This window comes from Fundulus heteroclitus, chromosome 19 (genome assembly GCF_011125445.2).
Source record: "Fundulus heteroclitus isolate FHET01 chromosome 19, MU-UCD_Fhet_4.1, whole genome shotgun sequence".
NCBI lineage: Eukaryota > Metazoa > Chordata > Actinopteri > Cyprinodontiformes > Fundulidae > Fundulus > Fundulus heteroclitus.
In genome coordinates, this window is record NC_046379.1 from 12,641,854 (window position 1) to 12,660,080 (window position 18,227).

The 18,227-nt window shown below is 39.6% G+C and overlaps 1 protein-coding gene across 1 annotated transcript; it reads right to left on the bottom strand.

Annotated features, from left to right (window-relative positions):
- Window positions 1-5: 5 nt before the first annotated feature.
- xgb (x globin) lies at window positions 6-17,121 on the bottom strand. The gene is made up of 5 exons (XM_012851152.3): window positions 16,781-17,121; window positions 8,043-8,150; window positions 4,127-4,247; window positions 3,954-4,034; window positions 6-173 (listed from the first exon to the last, which is right to left on the bottom strand). Exons 1-5 carry the CDS (start codon window positions 16,948-16,950, stop codon window positions 57-59), a joined length of 597 nt encoding a protein of 198 aa, XP_012706606.2. The 5' UTR covers window positions 16,951-17,121; the 3' UTR covers window positions 6-56.
- Between the last annotated feature and the right edge of the window lie 1,106 nt (window positions 17,122-18,227).

Below are 18,227 nucleotides of genomic sequence, written 5' to 3' on the forward strand. Positions count from 1 at the left end.
TTTACACATTTCTTTGTCGTGTTTGTAAAATCAGTCTGTAGTTGAGACAGATTATCTCATAGAGCTGTGTTCTTGTCCAGTCTGTCCTTTGGGGACGCTACGAGGTCGCGCTGGCGGGCGCTCTCTTCCTGATATCCCTGCTTCATCAGGCTGGTCACATACTGGAACATCGTCTGGATCACAGGGGAAAAGTAAAACATGAGTCAGGGTTTCTATAAGGGAATGAAATGTGCCTGTGTAACTTATTTTAAATGTATACAAGAGAGATCTATAGATAAATTCTAGTGAACTCAAAAGTTGTATAAATTTCAGTTATATATTTTTAATTTTATTTTAATTTAAAGCTAATGAAAACAAATTCAATCATAATTTTTCAAAAAAATAAATTGCATGAAGGCAATAAAAGGATTTTTTGCACACATGTCAGTCAGCCTGGCCATCTACTGCACAGGATGTGCCCTCAATACTTGGTCTGGGCTCCTCTTACATGAATATAACTTCAGGAAGCCCGGGTTGTTTTAATAGCAACCTTCAGCTCATTTGCATGTTAGGGTTTGGCCACTATTTTCTTCCTAATGATACTCTACAGGTTCTCTGTGGGAGTTTAGGTCTGATGGGTTCACTGTCCAATCAAGCAAAGTGATGCCATAGTCACTGATCCAGGTACTGGTAGTTTTAGCACTGTGGACAGGTCCCAAGTCAGGCTGGAAAATGAAATCGGCCTCACCGTATAGCATGTCAGCTTTTGAAAATTTCCTGGTTTCCTGTTTGTATTATTAACTTGATTAGATGACATGGAACTCCAACTAAACTGGGAATTTCATGCTGAACAACAAGCAGCTTTGATTCTGTGCTTTCATAATCAGGTTTAATCAGCAAGTTACTTCAAAAAATACAAAGAAAATGACTTTGCTCTCAACGAAGACGTTCAAAGTACAATTTACAGAAAAAAAGGTAAATAAAAACGATTTTCTTCAAAATATTAATGTATAAAGCCAAAGATCAAGACATGGACGAATAGATCTGGGTACCCTGGCTGTTAAGTGTTCATCATAATCACAGCCACGGGGAAGAAACTGTTTTTGTAGCAGCCCCTTTTCCTGGACCTGCACATGTGTGAGGACCATCTCAGGTACGGGAAAAACGGTGGTTCCTACGAACTGGAAGCTGTTGAGGACGGTGAGGGGAGGCAATAAGGGGCTTGTTCTCATGAAGTCAATTGTTATCTCTGCTGTCTTCAGTGGGTGAAGCTCCAGGTGGTTCTGACCGTACCAGTGGACCAGCCGATCCACCTCCTGTCCGTATGCAGACTCATCGCCAACCTGGATCAGGCCAAACGGCCGTGGTGTCGTCTGCCAACTTCAGGAGTTTCACAGACGGGGCTGTTGAGCTGCACTCATTTCAACCTTTTTCCAGACTTTGGGACCTTTATTTCTAAATGAAATTCAAGATTAACTTCAATCTCTAAAGAAGACTTGAGACACAGAGCAACAGTCAAGTCCTTTCTCTCCCTGGCCCAGGTAAGACGTGTCTGCCGGACACACCTGTTTGTGGAAGCTCTTAAAGCGCTTGTGAATCTTTAGAATGGGCAATCCTCTCAAAGCTGCAGTTATCCTTGTTGCCTTTGCACTTTTTGTCCTTCCACTAAACTTTCCTATTCCTACAGACTGCATGGATACAGCACTCTTATCTTCCTTGTGGAAAGCATCTGTGAATGTCTGCTGGATAACCGTCAAGTCAGCAGTCCTCACCGTGATTGTCTCTATTAAAAAGCTTATTTTTCACTGGTCTAATATCATATTCTAATATTCAGAGAAGAGAATTCTGGGTTTCCATTGACTATAAGCCACGATCATTCACACAGAGATAAATAGGGTTGAAAAAAAATCACATTGTATAGCATGTATATAATATATATCACTTTCCCTTTTTAGGATGATTTACTGAACTAGAGTCTTTTTAAGGTCTGGTGGTGTGAGTGATTTATTCTTTATTTTCTCCTCACAGGTTATCTGCACATCGTTTACATTTATCCGGTTAGTTGTGACAATAGATTAAAAGCAGCCAATAGAGCAATTTGATAAAGAACTATCATCATCAGGTTAATGCAGTTTTATAAAGGGCTACAGAGGAAAAATACAAGTTAGAATAAATCGTCTGTAACTCTAATTTAGTTGAAAATGTAACAAAGTTGCTATAAGGCTTTTAATGACTTATTCTCCTGCCGGTCATGCTGGATCAGCACACCGGCACCATTCCCTCCTCTGTCCTCTTTTTCTCTTCCATCCTGCAAGTAACCTCTTTAAACCTGAATGTGCATGAAAGCCCATTTGCACTACTGATATAAAAAAAAAGATCCCCCGGAGTCCTAATAATGAAAATCTACTTGAAAATAATTACTCAGTATTTGAAAGTAATGAGAAATCTTGTGCTGAAGCAAACTGCCTGGCAGCCCAAAAAAAAAAAAAAAACGCAAGAGCACTGTTATTTTTAGAAGAACCAGAGCGGCAATACAGTACTCAATATTTATTACATTAAAAATGAACGTATTAAACAAACATGTTATTTTTTATCCAATACTATGAGAATCTACATATTTATTGAGTTAAAAGAGACAAATCTTTAAAATATTAGATTTTATTGATAGGGCCTTTATTTTTTAAATCAACCTACTTAAGTATCTAATAATTATAATAAAATAAGTTAGTAATTTTTTTTATCTAAAATACTACCTTTTTGCTTGAGATGTTTTTTTAAATGGTTATTATTTTGAGGTTCTGGGTTTCAGCTTTATATGATGCCTTTTTGTGTCTATTGGACACAGAAAATGCTCTTTAAGGTTTTGTCATACAAATGTTCTATATCTGCATATTTTAGGGGTGTTTTTTAAGTCAGTCCTCACCAAACATGGCAGATATTCAGTTTCTGACATTTTAACTCCATAAGTGCAGTTTAAATGCGGCAATAATATTTTTTTTTTTTTCAGAAATAACCCATGCAAGCTTTTTTTTAAACGTTTGTTTGTTTGTTTGTTTGTTGAATGTCTGCGCCTAAAGTGTGGATAATTGGCAGCAAGTGATTCTGATCAGTTTAGATTTTCTTTGTGCAAAGTTGTTAAAAAATCATTAGGAAAAAAAAATATATAGTATATTTCCATTTTTTATATAACTGCAATGTTTTCAGATTTGCAGAACGGGAAAAAAATACCTTCAACTAGTGGAAAACAACTACACATGATATTTTTAAGTAATTTTAACACCAGAAAAAAGCAAAAAGAAGAAAAAACCTCAATGTATTCATGCAGTTTATTATGAATGGGATCCTATGACACAAAAACTAGAGAAGGGACACAGATTCCTCTATCCATCCATTGTCTACACACGTGCAGGATAACAGGGGGTGCTGGTGCCTATCTCCAGGGGTCATGGGCGAGAGGTGGGGTCCACCCTGGACAGGTCGGCAGTCCATCACAGGGCAACACAGAGACACACAGTCATGCACATACACACTCACACCTTTGGAGACACTAATTAACCGAATGTCATGATTTTGGACTGTGGAAGGAAGCCGGAGTACCTGGAGAGAACCCACAAGTACGCAGGGAGAACATGCAAACTCCATGCAGGAAGACCCCAGACTGGGATGCTACCTGCTGAACAAATGTGCGGCCCCAGATTCCTCTATTCAGTTCATATGACAAACCAGAAAAACATGAAAAAATAAAAAAAATATAGCAACCCAAAACACATGACCTGGACAGATGTCATGCTTTATTCCATCAAAGTTCTGCAAATATAAAATTAATTTAAAAAAATGTGTTTATGTGGATTTATTAGGGTACACCGTATAAACGTCTATACCAATCAATTTAATCATTTAGACTTTCTGACCCTCATTTTGACATTTTAGGAGCTAATTGGTCATCATCCAGTAGGTTCATTTCTTTAAATTACCTTCCAAGCCTCCTCCATCTCGGTGGTCCATCTCTCCTTTAGGATAGGCTGCACGGCACAGGTAAACTCTGCTCCCACATACTGAAAAAAAACACCAGCCCAGTTAGAAACTGATTTGCCGGCGGATATTACTGATGTTCTGATGATTCAATTCGACCATCGGAGAGTCTTACGCTGTAGTATTTGGGCGGGGCGTTGTAGTGATAATGGCTTTTCCCCAGCTCCATGGCCAGAGCTTCCAGTCTCTCTGGCTGATCCAGCCGGGCCACGCTCTTCTCAATAAAGGACATCACCCTGAGACATGGAGAGGAGGAGGAGGAGGAGGAGGAGGAGGAGGAGGAGGAGTGTTGGTGGGTGGGGTGCGGTTTTATTGATCCGTAAACATCCTGTCACTACCAACTAAACAAACGGATCAGTGCTGAAAGGATTAGCTAGATCACAAATTCTTCTTTTATTGTTACGTTTTTCATCTGCCATCACCCACTAGGACAGGGTGTGATGGTTTCCACGATGGGTCAAGTTCTTTCTCTTGTCTCTCGCTCTCTCTCTGTCACATCTGTTTGGCCATATCTTTGGATTTACCAGCAGCAGGATGTGAAATACCTCCAATATGAGCATTGGTTGTTGAAAAGCCACATTACCCTCTGCACCTCCAGGCCCTCAGCTTTTAATTGGCTGTTATTGCCTCAGCTCACCCTCTCTGTGTTGGAGTGATGAGAAACACTCAGATCATGGAACCACTCGAGGTGTTTTGCTCAGCCACTTATCTAGCTGCTGGTGTCTTTAATATGCAAGACATGGTTTTATTTTTCGCCGTTTTTTTGAACAAAAATAAAAGAAATGGTGAGAACGAGGCTTGGGATATGTACCATTTATGGTTTTACAAAAAGCCGACCGTGGCTTCAAATAGATTCTGACCTTCTTCCCTGTCCCTGCTGAACAAAAGCATCCAACAGCATGATTCTGCCACCACCGTGTTTCAGTGTCAGGAAGATGAGCTGGCCATCTGCTCCCCAATCACAGCCTTTTGCATGAAGGCAAAGGAGTTTAAATTTAGTCTGCTCTACACTGCAAAAACAGAACTAAAATAGGTAAAAAATTTCTTGAAATTAGTGCGTTTGTCCTTGATTTGAGCAGGTGAATAAGATTATCTGCCAATAGAATGAGTATTTTGAGCCCTAAAATAACATCATTAGATATACTGCACTTGAAAAAAGATGATGCAGACGAGTTGTTCCTATTTTAAGTGCATAAATCTTATTCCATTGGCAGATCATCTTATTTACCTGCTCAAATCAAGGACAAACGGACTAATTTCAAGAACATTTTAGTTATTTTTAGTTCCATTTTTGCAGTGTAAAAAAGAGCACCTTGTCCACATGTTTTCTGTGTATCCTATTTGATTTGTTTCAGAATGCAAATGGGACTTCTTGTCTTTCTTTAACCAAAGGATCCATTTTTTCTTATTAAATAAAAATCTGAAAAATGTAGCATCTGTTTGCCTTAAGTCTCCCCTCAGTCCGTACTTTACATTCCCTCAGCATGACCCTGCCACCATCATGTGTGGCCATGTTTTTTTTTTTTTAGTGTGTTGGGCAGTGTTAGTTTTCCTCAACATTTTTCAGGTCACTTCTGGTCAAATCTGAACAGAGCATCGTCTCCTGCATGGCTGCTGCATCCCCTACATGGCACGTGGGAAAACTTCGACTTCTTTCGGCTTTCTTTAAACAATGGTTTTCATCTTTGTCCTCTTCCATAAAGGTCAGACTTGCGACCAAATTCTCACACCTGAGCTGTGGATCTCTGCAGCTCCTCCAGAGTACCCTTGGCTGCATCAGGCTCTTCAGGCCTGCTGTGTCCCCTGGTTTTCATGAAGCTTATTGCTCTCCGGTGTTGTCTAACAAACCTCCGAGGTCTTGAACTGGATTTATTCTGGGATAAAGCGATGCACTCGTTCACTCTATTTACCGATTAGCTGGTTCCTGAAGGCAACCGGATTTTATTTAGGGCTGTCAGGATAAAAAGTGGGCGTGTACAGATGCATGCCATACTTTTCAGACTTTGAGACAAACTACTTGTGCTAAGTTGTGTTGGTCTTTCACATAAAAACCAAGCAAAATAAATGTTCTGGTTGTAATCTGACAACGTATGAAAAAGTTTAAGCGGTATGAATACTTTTGAACGGTAGATCCAGACCTTCTTACGCCCTTAAACTAAAACGAGCCGTCACGCCGCAGCAAAACAATTAAATGCACGTGAATGAGCTTTGTTCCCGGATATTTTAGTCCTGTTTTGTTTCGTCCCATCTGGCTGCTATAAATTCCCACAGAGGGAATCTGTACCCTAGTGACCACCATTCCTCGCGACGCCTGAAAATGTGTCTAGTGCCTCGGGAGGGGGAAAACAAATTAGAGATCCTGCTTATGCAACAGAGCGCCTTCATATTAAAGCTGCAGGGAATGAGAGCTACAAATGAAACAGGAGATTATTTAGTAACATTTAAAGATGACTAAACTTTAAAGGTTCTTTTTCTTGTCTGCGTTGTGTCGGGCCTTCTCCTTCATATGAAGGGCTTGCAAGAAGTTACAAAGCACACAATCCACACCTTCACTCATAATTAGGAGGATTTTTCTCTGCCTTCTCCTGCTTTCAGAACTGCGTCAAACATTTTGAATTGGAGACAGATAAAGGGCAGCAACCTTTCCCCCGCGTTGGTTGCCCGTGTGTGTGTGTGTGTGTGTGTGTGTGTGTGTGTGTGTTGAAGTTTCTTTCTTAATAGTTAAGGGGTTGAAAAACCTAAAAAATACTTGCAGTTTTGCTGGTTTGTATAACTATGACATTGCTAATTGTTGTTGAACTACTGTGTATATATTGTTATATACACGATAAGATGTTATATTCATCCTTTTATTTAAAAAAGTAGGCCTACAGCAGTTTTCAAACTCCAACACAATTATTTTTCTTTTCTGTTTTTGTATAGTCGGGTGTGAATGTTGACTTCATCTCTCAGGGTGTGCCTTTTGAAAAAGTTGCATAACTTTTGTAATATCATCCCTAAATATGGGCGATAATTACATTTAATAATCCTGAAACCACATTACCGCTGTGTGAGAAAACACTGAGCCAGAACAAGTTTGGTATATCAGTAAACAGCCATGAAAAGTAAAACGTTTGATTCATAAATTGTCACCTCTGTAGTTCGGCCCTGATATAAGATTTCCTGCTTTCAAGCTAACATCTTTCAATTTCTACTTAGGTCAAATTATAGTACAGCTAAAAAGACTGCTTTTATATTAAACACTGAGGAAATGAATGCAGCATGATTTCAAATGGAAGTCTGGTTGAGACATCGTTGGCAAGGATTGACTAGGTTTTAATATTTACCAAACAGAAATGAAGCCACAGGCTGTGTAGGGGACACAGCAAAGATTGGGAACAAGGTGCTCTGGACAGACGAGACTAAAATTAAACCTTTCTGCCGTAATCCAAAAAAATGCTTTGTGTGCTGGAAAACTAACGCTGCGCATCGTTCTCAACACAGCACCTCTGTGGTGAAATATGATGGCAGCAGTGACTTTCTTCAGCAGTGACAGTGAAACTGGTCAGAGTCGATTGGAGGATCGGTGGAGATAAATACAGGCTAATACTTGGAGAAAAAAAAACTTGTTTAAGCCTGCAAAGGACTCAAGACTGGGGCCAAAGTTCACCTTCCACCAGGAAGGTGAACTTTTAAACACACAGCTGGAGCTACAACGGCATGGTTCAGATCAAAGAATATGCCTTTGTTAGAATGGCCTAGTCAAAGTCCAGATCTAAATCAAATTGAGATTTTGTGGCATGACTTGAAAACTGATTTCCGTTGATGTTCTCCATCCCATCTGACTAAATTCAGGCTATTTGGAACAGAGGAATCAACAACAGAAGCACCCAAAAGGACTTTTTGGGTGCTTCAAAAGTGACCCAAAAGTCACAGTCATGCCGTATTTGTCTCGATTTATAACACAAAACGGCTTCAGAGATCATGGCTGTAATGAGACAGAATCTAGGCGTGCATATTTTTGTTGCTGACATGCGGCGTCTGCAGCTCACCGCAGGCCATGCGCTCGGAGCTCCCGGTTCGTCCTCAGCCTCTCCAGGTCCTGCACGTCTCGGAACAGGAAGAAGACGTCCTTGCACTCGGGATGGGTCTCAAACAACCTGTTACCAGGACAACGAGAGCAGCAGAAGCAGCCAGCCGTGAGCCTCTGAGAGCGCCTCGTGAGGCATCCTGTCACATTCATGGCCGAACCGAAACAAACGCGCCCCCCCCAATCATGAAGATTGAAACCCTTTTAGGATTAGTCACAGTGTAATCCTGCACTCACAATGCAAAGGGTGAACACATTCATTGTCTTCATCCTTTTTTGATGAGTGGCTTCACTGTTTGCTCTCGCTGCCACTTTGAATAGAGATCTCGTCTTAATTTTCTTTTTCTTTTTAGCGATCGTGCTCTGATTATTTTTCACGACAACAGCTTTCCGCTCTGATTTTAAAGACCAGCCGCTGCAATCAGCAACAGGATATGGAGGACCAGATGATTCCTGCAGCCATTTCCAGCCTCGCTTTAAACGAAGCCACCAACTGTACCACTGGCCGGGGTTTCTGAGATTCTGTTAAACTGGCATTAAAATGAAAAGACAACAAACAATTATTAATAAGCTCTCTACTTGCAGGGTTGATTCTAAAAAGCAGGCCACCAGATGCAAATAGAGCCAACCTGATTACACATTAATTATTCCCATTCTGCCAACTATCATTAAATGTCAGACATTCTTTGATTGTTGAGTTTATTTACTACTAAAATTTACAAAAATGGTCTTTTTTTTAATTATTTTTTTACTTTAAATGATTTATTGGAACTATTCTGCACAGCTCATACCAATCTAATGGTTCTTAAAAACAAGAATTAGGTGGACGCTTTTGAACTCATTGTGAGTTTTCTCTAAACCACACAAGCTCAAAATGATTCTAATAGTTTGATAGAAGTCAAATGCTAATTCAATTGATATAAACTGGTTGGTTTACAGGCATGGACCCATCTATTAAACACAGTCTGTGCATTTTTTAACAAGGTTGAGGTCGTAGCTCTTATTTTGAATCCAAAACTGGGTTCACCGCCCCGTTGGAACAACCAGATGTGTCCCAGTTTCATCCATCTTACCGTTGAGGTGGGCTGAAGCTGAAGAAGTACTTTGTGCAATGCAACATAAATGTGGCCGACAGGGAAACATTCCCTCAGCATTATGCTGCCACTACCACGTTTGCTGCAGTTTTGCTAAGTTTTGAAAGCCTCATTCTGCCTCCTCCAAGCATTATTCTTGTCACAGGGGGTTTTGCCTCCCCGGACGATGAAACTTTCCTCCTGGGGTTTTTTGTCTATATGAAAAGCTGAAAATATCTAATAAGCTTGACAGTTCTGATATTGGAACCGTTTATTTTTGATCAACCCGGTCTCCCACCATGTTGATGTTGCGCTGGCTTCACTGTGGACGATGAAACTGCTGTTCCAGCATTTTGCAGTTTATGATCAGTCTGAGCCTTCGGTGATTCCTGGGTGGCTCCAACACATGCGAACAAACGTCTTTTCATCTGAGGGTGACAGTTTGAGTCGGATGGTTGAATTAGGACACAGACGGATGTTCCAGCAGGGCAATGATCCCAAAGACACAACAAAAGTAGCTTTGGTCAGGATAAAACTGGTTAAAATCAAAGCCACGGCCTGATTCTTTGTAAAAATGTGTAAAAAGCACTTAAAAGCAAAATTCTGATTCTGATTTGATGGCAACAAAAAGGGTTTATTTGTAAAATTTCTCTCTAGCATATTAGTTGGGTTACGTATTTCTGACGGTGTGTTGGTTACAGAAGATACTTCAGAGTATATTCCAACTTGTGCAGCTAATTCTTATTTTTAAGAAACATTAAAGATAGATTTACTATTATAAGTCAAGCTCTAAAAAAGATAAATTCAAAGGAATTATAGAAATCCCCAAATTAATTTGACATTATTGCTAATGAGGAAGGTATGCAAAAAAAAATGTGCAGACCATTTAAAAACAAATATAGACTGACCAGTTTGGATTAAGTTTATTCTGCTGTTTAAAAACAGCACTGAAATATATGTAATTTAACAAAGATATTTATAAAGCATTTGTTTTTTAGATAAGGCTGAGGATAAAAACAATGAAAAAAAGACCCATTATCACTTTGCTCTCCCTCATTTGGTTTTATCATGACATAAAATCTATTAGGCATGACCATTAATAATGAAAAAATTGATATCCTTCATTAATCAGGTTCCACACCACCTTAATAGTCAGAGTGAAATGTAATTAGTCTTTATGAAAAGCTGCAACCTGTGTCGTTTAGCTGAAACGCCTTACTTCATGAAACATTTTATAATTGATAAAGATACGATTCTTGCATTTATGCGTTGTCATTCAAAACTGTGCATAATCTACCCCTAATTATTAAAATATAACAATTTCCAAAATGTTTTCACGCAGAAAAATGTCTCCTCCTCTTGTCCTTTAGTTTTACATGCAGCCTTCATACATTTAGTGACCGGGGAAATGCCTATTTTCTTCAGGCTGTTATCTACATGTGCTTCATCTGACCTGCACCAAACCAACGGTCCGGCTCGCTCTAATCTCGTTTTCTCCTCTTTAGCGGTTTATCATGATTTACATTTGGCCTTTCAGTGTGTAAATCTCATTTCCTTCAGCCCGTGCCCTACGGTTCAATCACGACTGCCGACTCCGATTACTGCCTGTTTGTGTTTCACTCCTTTTTCTCCTATTTACGCTCCTAGTTTTCTGTGACATCCCTCACGACATTTCCATCTTATTTGGCCATGGTCCAAATTTCTAGACACAATTTACTGGCAATGTTCCCCCTAATTTTTCATGTGTCTGAGCAAACACACAAACTCCCTGAGCGTTTACTTGACCTCTATGAGCAACATCGCACGTGCACACTGAGGCTACATTACGCCTCTCCAAAACCTGAGGTTATAACAAGCTACATGGCTTACTAAAAGAATCAAGTTACAGCAATATTTTATTTTAGATTACTTCGTATAGATAAAAATTGATTAAGTCCGATTACATGAAAAAGACAAAATTCTTGGATTTTTTAAAGAGCTGTATAGAATATTTTTATTTCAGAGTAGGGGTCCTGCAAAAGAAGAACTCAGAGATGTGAACATCTTTCAGAGTTCCTATTTTATTGACATTAATTTACATTTTCTGCAGTGAGATTTAGCATCAGCATGTGGTGTGCAGCCTCTCTTCTGTCAGTCTGCCCCAGTGCAGCTTTGGCTACTAACATAGCTCACCACCATCAGGGTGTGAATGGGTGAATGACTGACCAGTGTAAAGTGCTTTGGGGTCGTCTGATGATTTATTTCAATATTCTCAGCTTGTACATCGCTTTTCTAACACAATAAGGAAACGCTCTCAGTTCTGAACAATTTCTTTGTGCTGCTCCTTGTTTTTATGCCAACGGCAGCTTTTTAATAACGTAGGAGACGAAGAAATTCTTTCAGAGGCAGTTGGATGTCACATTGTCAGGAATTGTTTCTGTTGCACTCAGTTATAGTTTAAAAAAGTGTTCCATAGTTCCACAATATTAATAAAAGAACTACACAGAATGAAAGCAATCATTTATTCTGTATCAAATTTTGGCACTTGCAGCTCTAATTTTCCATTCATATATTTACCGCTAGGGCTACGGCACATTTCTTCACTTAAATAACACCTTTAGCTGTAAATATACATATAATCTATATGAGTAATTTAAGGTGAGGTTGGCACAAATTAAACACCTACAAGAAAATTAGTGTGAACTCTTTTTTAGAAGGATGGTGGAACAATGCTGGCAAAAAGACGAACATATCAGTTTCAATAACTCCGACAATCCCATCATTAATTGCATTTGTTGAATATAGCCAATTAATGCAGTACTTGAGTACCATCAAACATAAGAAATCTTGTAACTTAATCTTACCTGATTAAACTGTATTTTCATACTTCATCATGATTTGCTGACATGTCCTTTTGTAATCACACGCCTACCCCCCCCCCCCCTTTTGTGTTGAAAGAGTAAAGTGTGAGAAAACAGCTGTAATTCTCCATCAAATATCTCTCATATCACTCATGCGTTGACTTTTTCAGCTATTCTCTGTCGCCAACTTGCTATTTCAGCAGCAACAGCGTTGTTTCTTATGGTTTAATATTCTCCACAAGCCTTCACAGAAGATTTCTATTTCCAACTCGCGGGAAATTCGCACTTCGCGGCTTCTTATTTCCTGCCGTTGCCATGGCGAATCACGTTATCTGCGTTCAAACTCATGGTTGATCGGATGCCGTGATTAGTTACCTGATTGATATCACCTGTTCTGAAGCCGGAAACGCAGAGTACGACAGATTTAGGTAGAACTACTCAGAGTAACAGCTTGGTACTCAGGGTAGATCGGCCATTCTTTCTGACACGGTGCCCAGAACAAAGACGCACACCACAACCTGGGCAACTATAAAAATGTCTGCCCCACCCACCAACCAATGGTGCGTTCCGATCAGCACCTGCCCAATTATGGGGCCGTGGAATACCATCTCACCAGAGTTGCGAAATGATACAAAATAACTTAGTTTATTATTATTTTGTTTACTGTTCAGCTTGTATTTTATTTACTGCGCAGCATAGATTTGCTGTGCCCGGTGCAGATTTACCTTTTTGCAGGGGAATTTAAGATCTTTTCAAATGTTTCTGCTTAAAGCGCTCTTGCTGGAGGTCATGTTTTCTGTCACTCAGCTCAGCTGCAACAGTACATTCAGTGACAAACATCAGTTTAAGTGAAAATTCTGATTTGTGCATCTACAGTATTTGCAGCACAGAGGGAAATGATTCATAATGTTATTTTCTGCAAAATTGGGCTATTGAAAAAAAAAATCAGATCCTTTAATTGTTTTTGTGCCAGATTTAAGGTTAGATTTGTTGAATGAAATGTTTTTCTTTTTATTAATTTTTGGATTAAAAAAAACAGAGCAAATTAAGGAACATCGTCTAAGAGAGACAATTTCCCACTGCTAGCAATTCGGCTAAAAAGAGACAATATATGCTCTTTGACATGAAAATTTGGAAATGGACGTTACCAATGGCTTGAGATGTAGATTTTAGTTATTTGATGGATTTATTCATGGAGAGTTTACAACTTTGTTTGGCCTGAAAAGCGACAGTTTTGCTCTCATATCTAACCAGAAAACGTTCTACATCTTTAGATATTTTTTTCTTCCCGCCCTTTCCTGAAGGCTGGATTTGTGGAGTGCACCAGGAAATGGTAAATTGACCGGCAGCGCGTAGAGCTCTCGTTATTTTCCACTACTGTTTGTCCCTCTCATGGACAAGAGAGCCCACGCTCTCACAACATATGCAGACAACGTTGCTCCCCCAAATAGCTCAAGTGGGACTTTAATTGGCTTCGCGTAACGGTTGCATTCAGTCCAATTATGCATTATTCACGACCATTTTGATCCCCTCTTTAGTCGTTTTGTATAAATCTAAGAGAGGGGTATTCTTTGGGAGGTAGCTAGAGACAGCATGCTCAAATCAGAGAGAAGACTGCTGCTGAGATCTGATGTCGTGACCCTGGTTTGGCTCTGTGCTTCTTCTATTATCCTTTAGCTGCATGGGATAATTGTCTTTAAACTATACAGCTGATGTCCTTTTAAGCCACGGGTTCACACTTTATCACTTTATCATCCTTGAGTTTTCCAGCAAACTGCCTGAGAGGCAAAAATGTTTTCCTGGATGATGGTCATCATACTAACAGAGAAATTAGTTTTTCTGATGGCTAATTCAACTAGTTCCCTAACATTACTGCAGACCAGAAGCTCTGTAATGTCGTGTAATCATGTTAGGATGTGGGAGATAAGAGAGGAGAACGAGGATGAGGTTTCTGCTCCAGTGGCGTTTCTACACCAAATTTAGCAGGGGGGCCAAGGTGGGGCCTGTGTTTTTTTTTCTTCCCATGGGACACAGAACAAAAGACTGGGGAAAAAAAACGTAAACAGGTCAATATTTCATTGTTTAACATATTAAGTGAGCCAAAGAGCCAATTGTGGCTCTGGAACTACAAATTGCAGATGTGTCACCCTGTCTCAATATGGCTGGAGCTAAAGGTGAAACAGCTTAATTTTTAAATTATTGTTAGTGTAAAACTGCAAAGGTAAAAAATACAATTGGTCCAAGTGACCAATCAGTTACTGTATCTTTGTCAGCCCATATCATTGTAAGAAATTTATTTGATATCATGTCTTTGGATCAGAAAATGGATGGATCATGTCTTTAATACAGGGGCCAGGTCCAGTTCTACAGGGGCACTGGCCCTTGTTGGCCCCTGTCTAGAACCGCCCCTGTTCTGCTCTCAATGAAACACTGCGGGTCAGAGAAGTGAGCTGGAAGGATGTACATTTTTGGCTTGTGAAAGGTCAGGCACATGTGCACCATCACAGAGTATCTCCACAGACCTTCTACAGACCTGTGAGGTCAAGTGGTCAGCACAGAGAGGAGACGTTTCGCTCAGCTGTCTGGGAAAGGTTTCATTGTGCATCTTTGTCATGGAACAGACATGATATTAGTGGTGATTTTTCACTTGGGGGACATGGCTCCCTGCCCAGCACACAATTCCTGCTGAGGGTGGCCTGTGCACTCAAAAATAAATGCAAACAAAATGTACTTTTATATATCCCTGCTTGCATGGCCAGTCAATGGAGGTTCTGCACAGTGTAAGCACTGTAAGCACTGACATTTATGCATTCTTTGCACTGTTCTTGCACAAGTCACTATCACTTCATTCGGTTATATATATATATATATATATATATATATATATATATATATATATATATATATATATATATAAATGTTTGTATATCTGGAGCGTGTAACAAAAGTAATTTCCCTCTGGGATTATTAAAGTGATTCTGATTCTGAAGAACACAGTCCTGTAGTGATGCTGAACAATGAGTATGAGTCAGCCTTCTTGATAACACCAGAGTGTTTTTAATCATTTCCAGTTTAAAGGAGCGTTACACAAGTTTAAAGGTTAAATATTATGATTTTGTTCTGTTCCATACATTCCCTTATGACAGCCCGACGTGTGAAAGTAGTTTTCCTCTATTTACAGTTGCCTCTATAGGCTCAATTAGTCTCACTTCATGAGAGAGTGATTCAGGTCATATTGTCTGGCCAAGCGCATGGCTGTGACGTGCTGCGGGATCACCTGGCTACCTTGTTCAATCTCTTCCTCAATCGATGCATTAGCAAGACACGGGCTAACTTCAAAATATATAAGTTTCTTACCTCAACCGCTCTAAACAAAAGACCTATGCAGTCTCAGTGGTAGATGCTTTACCTCTTCTCCCAAGCTTGCACACAACACTGGTGTCATTTCAACTTGGGGAGATTGCTGCAAAAAAACTCTGGAACTTACGCAATGCACCTTTAAGATCTAAATACTTTTACTGATAAAACGTGCATCGGATTATTCTGTCCTGAATGGTGAGTCTTTAAAATACAATTTGATGTTCATTTATTGGTGTTAAGATTTCTATTTCCATACAACGGGCAGAAATAAAAGGCCTTCCATACTTGAGCCTTCATGAACGGCTCCAGGTCATTTCACTCCTTGTCAATTCATACTCCTATTTCATGTCTATGCGTTGGCATTTTGCACCTTCCTATTTTCATTTCCTACTTTTAAACTAGCCATTTCACACCCATGTACTTAAAAAAAATTCTGATTTGTTATCACCGTAGTTAAGTATTTCTTTTTAATTAAGAAAATAAATAGCTGTGGAAATGCTCAAATTTCGGGTGTAGTTTAATTTGGCTGTATATTTTTATTTGAAATTTTGTTTTAATGATGCTATGATTCAATTAGTGTAGTTCTGATTTCCATACGAACAAGGTGGGTAGATAAAAGTTATTCAGACCAAAAGAATAACTCCATCTTGTGCAAATTGTTTATTGGAGTCATATAACCACATTTCCCTAGAGTATGAGTGGAATATATATATATATAAAAAAGTCCAATCATTGTTTGTCCAAGGGGGGTACAAAAAGCCCCCCATGTGGTTACAAATTGGTGCTGCAAAGTCGAATATGAAGTGACCAAATTTGAAAATGCCCAAAATAGCGAGTACCCTTATACACATGCATCAAGTCTTCATTAAGTTGACATGTTTGATGGACAGATTAACATCAGGGAGAGACGCTGGAGAGGTCTCTGTCTCTGAAATCACAGACATGAGCAGCTCTGCCTCATTTTGCAGATACATCTATAGAAATACAACATGTAGACATGACCTCCAGCCTCTGATTAAATACAGTCTGAATGTGCATTTTTGTCTAACTGTTCTCTGTAATAGTCACATTGGGAGTATGTTTGAAACATTGAATATGACACTATAACAATCTAATAATTATACATACTCTATATGCAAAAGCCTGTCCGGTGTTAAAAAGCACAGCATGCCACTGAAGAAAAAGTCAAATTTCTCCCCTCTCTTTCTTTATTGTGACCAAACTAATAAAATGTCCACATTAAAAAAAAAAATCATTAATAATTTTTGTTTTAAAGCCAAATTTTCCAGGGGAAATAAAGGGGATGTAAAGTGATTGCATCATTATTTACTTTCTTATTTTTCTAAAGCTTAAAAAAAAAACTCAAACAGAAAAAAAAAAAAAAAAAAAAAAGCAGTAATAACATAAACAGTCTAAACCCATCTTACCTGACGAACATAATAATCCCAACTTTAGCAATGTCGTCTCGAATAACTTTCCAGGAGTCCTTGATCATCTGGACCTGCTCCTCGCTGGGACGCGCAGCGGCCGCAGCATCCCCGCCGTCCTTCTGTGAAAACTCCGTTTTAGTCGCCAGACCAGAAATCGCGCAGCCCATTCTTCATCTAAGACAGCGGAGACTATTGTGTCTTTTTATTATTCACTTCCAGTCCCGGAGGATGGAAATCGAAACGGAAAGGTTCAACTGTTCAGCACCGGAGCAGACCTGCTGCAGGTGAGGCATCTGGTCTCCGAGAGCGCGTAATGAACTCTCTCCTCTCTTTTTGGAGAAAAATCACACATCAAGTCAGAAATTACAGACGGGGGGAGCCAGGTTCTGCTCGGTGTTTTCACAATAAGAGAACAACCGGGCTAACATGGAGGCATTTCATCCTAAAACGGAGGGATTGGTCTTCCGCGCAAATTCAGGGAACGCTTTTATTTTGCAGAATAGCGCCGCTCATTTCCGGTGTCTGGTAATTTGTAGCTGCCTTTACGCGGATTTCCAACCCAAGTCTGATTCGGTTCGGGGTGAGCTGAGCCTATATAAGAGCTTACAATAATAACAACACACCAAAAGATCATTATACAAAAATCTATCATAACTATTCAGGAATTTGATGTACAGGTTGTTCACACTCATAAAAAAAAAAAAAAAAAAAATCAAATATGCACCTCAATTTTTATTTGGATAACGGCTCTTGGCAAATTGCAGAGAAATCTTACACATCTGGTAGCCATCAACAAACGTTTATCACAATTCTGCCTGGATATTTGAATCTTTTGTTTCAGAAACCTCTTCAAATCGGCTGGTTTCTAGGGATAGTCCATATATTTTTGTGTCGTTGGATGGACCGTTTCATGTTTGGGATCATTGTCCTGTTGAAACACTCTGTTGGTCCAAGTTTGAGCTATTGATTTGTTTGAGATGAAATTAAAGAATATGGAGGGAGTCTTCCTTCCTTGTTCTCCCCACCCTGTGGTGCAAACAGATCCTCAGCATGATGCTGCCGCCACCATGCTTGAAAGTTGATAGTTTTCTTAGTTTTGACCCAACGATTGCTATTTTCAGTTGAACTGGAAGGTTTTGATTTTGTATTTAGAGCATCTGTCTTAGCTGACACGCTTCCATCATTAGATGTTAAATTTACTTCACCCTGGACACGGATGCTGGTGTTCCAGGATCCTCCGGTTTCTGACAGGTGTGAACCTTGGTGGTTCCTGTATTTCTTTTGTGCATCCAGACCAATTTCATTTTATTTTTTAGAAAGACAAGCTTGGGCACATAAGGGAAACTTTGACACAGCTGGATGTTCAAGTGACCCAATGATCCCAACCAAACATCAAAATCAGTTCTGGGATGGATCCCAGGCTGGCTATCATTAAGCTTGCAGA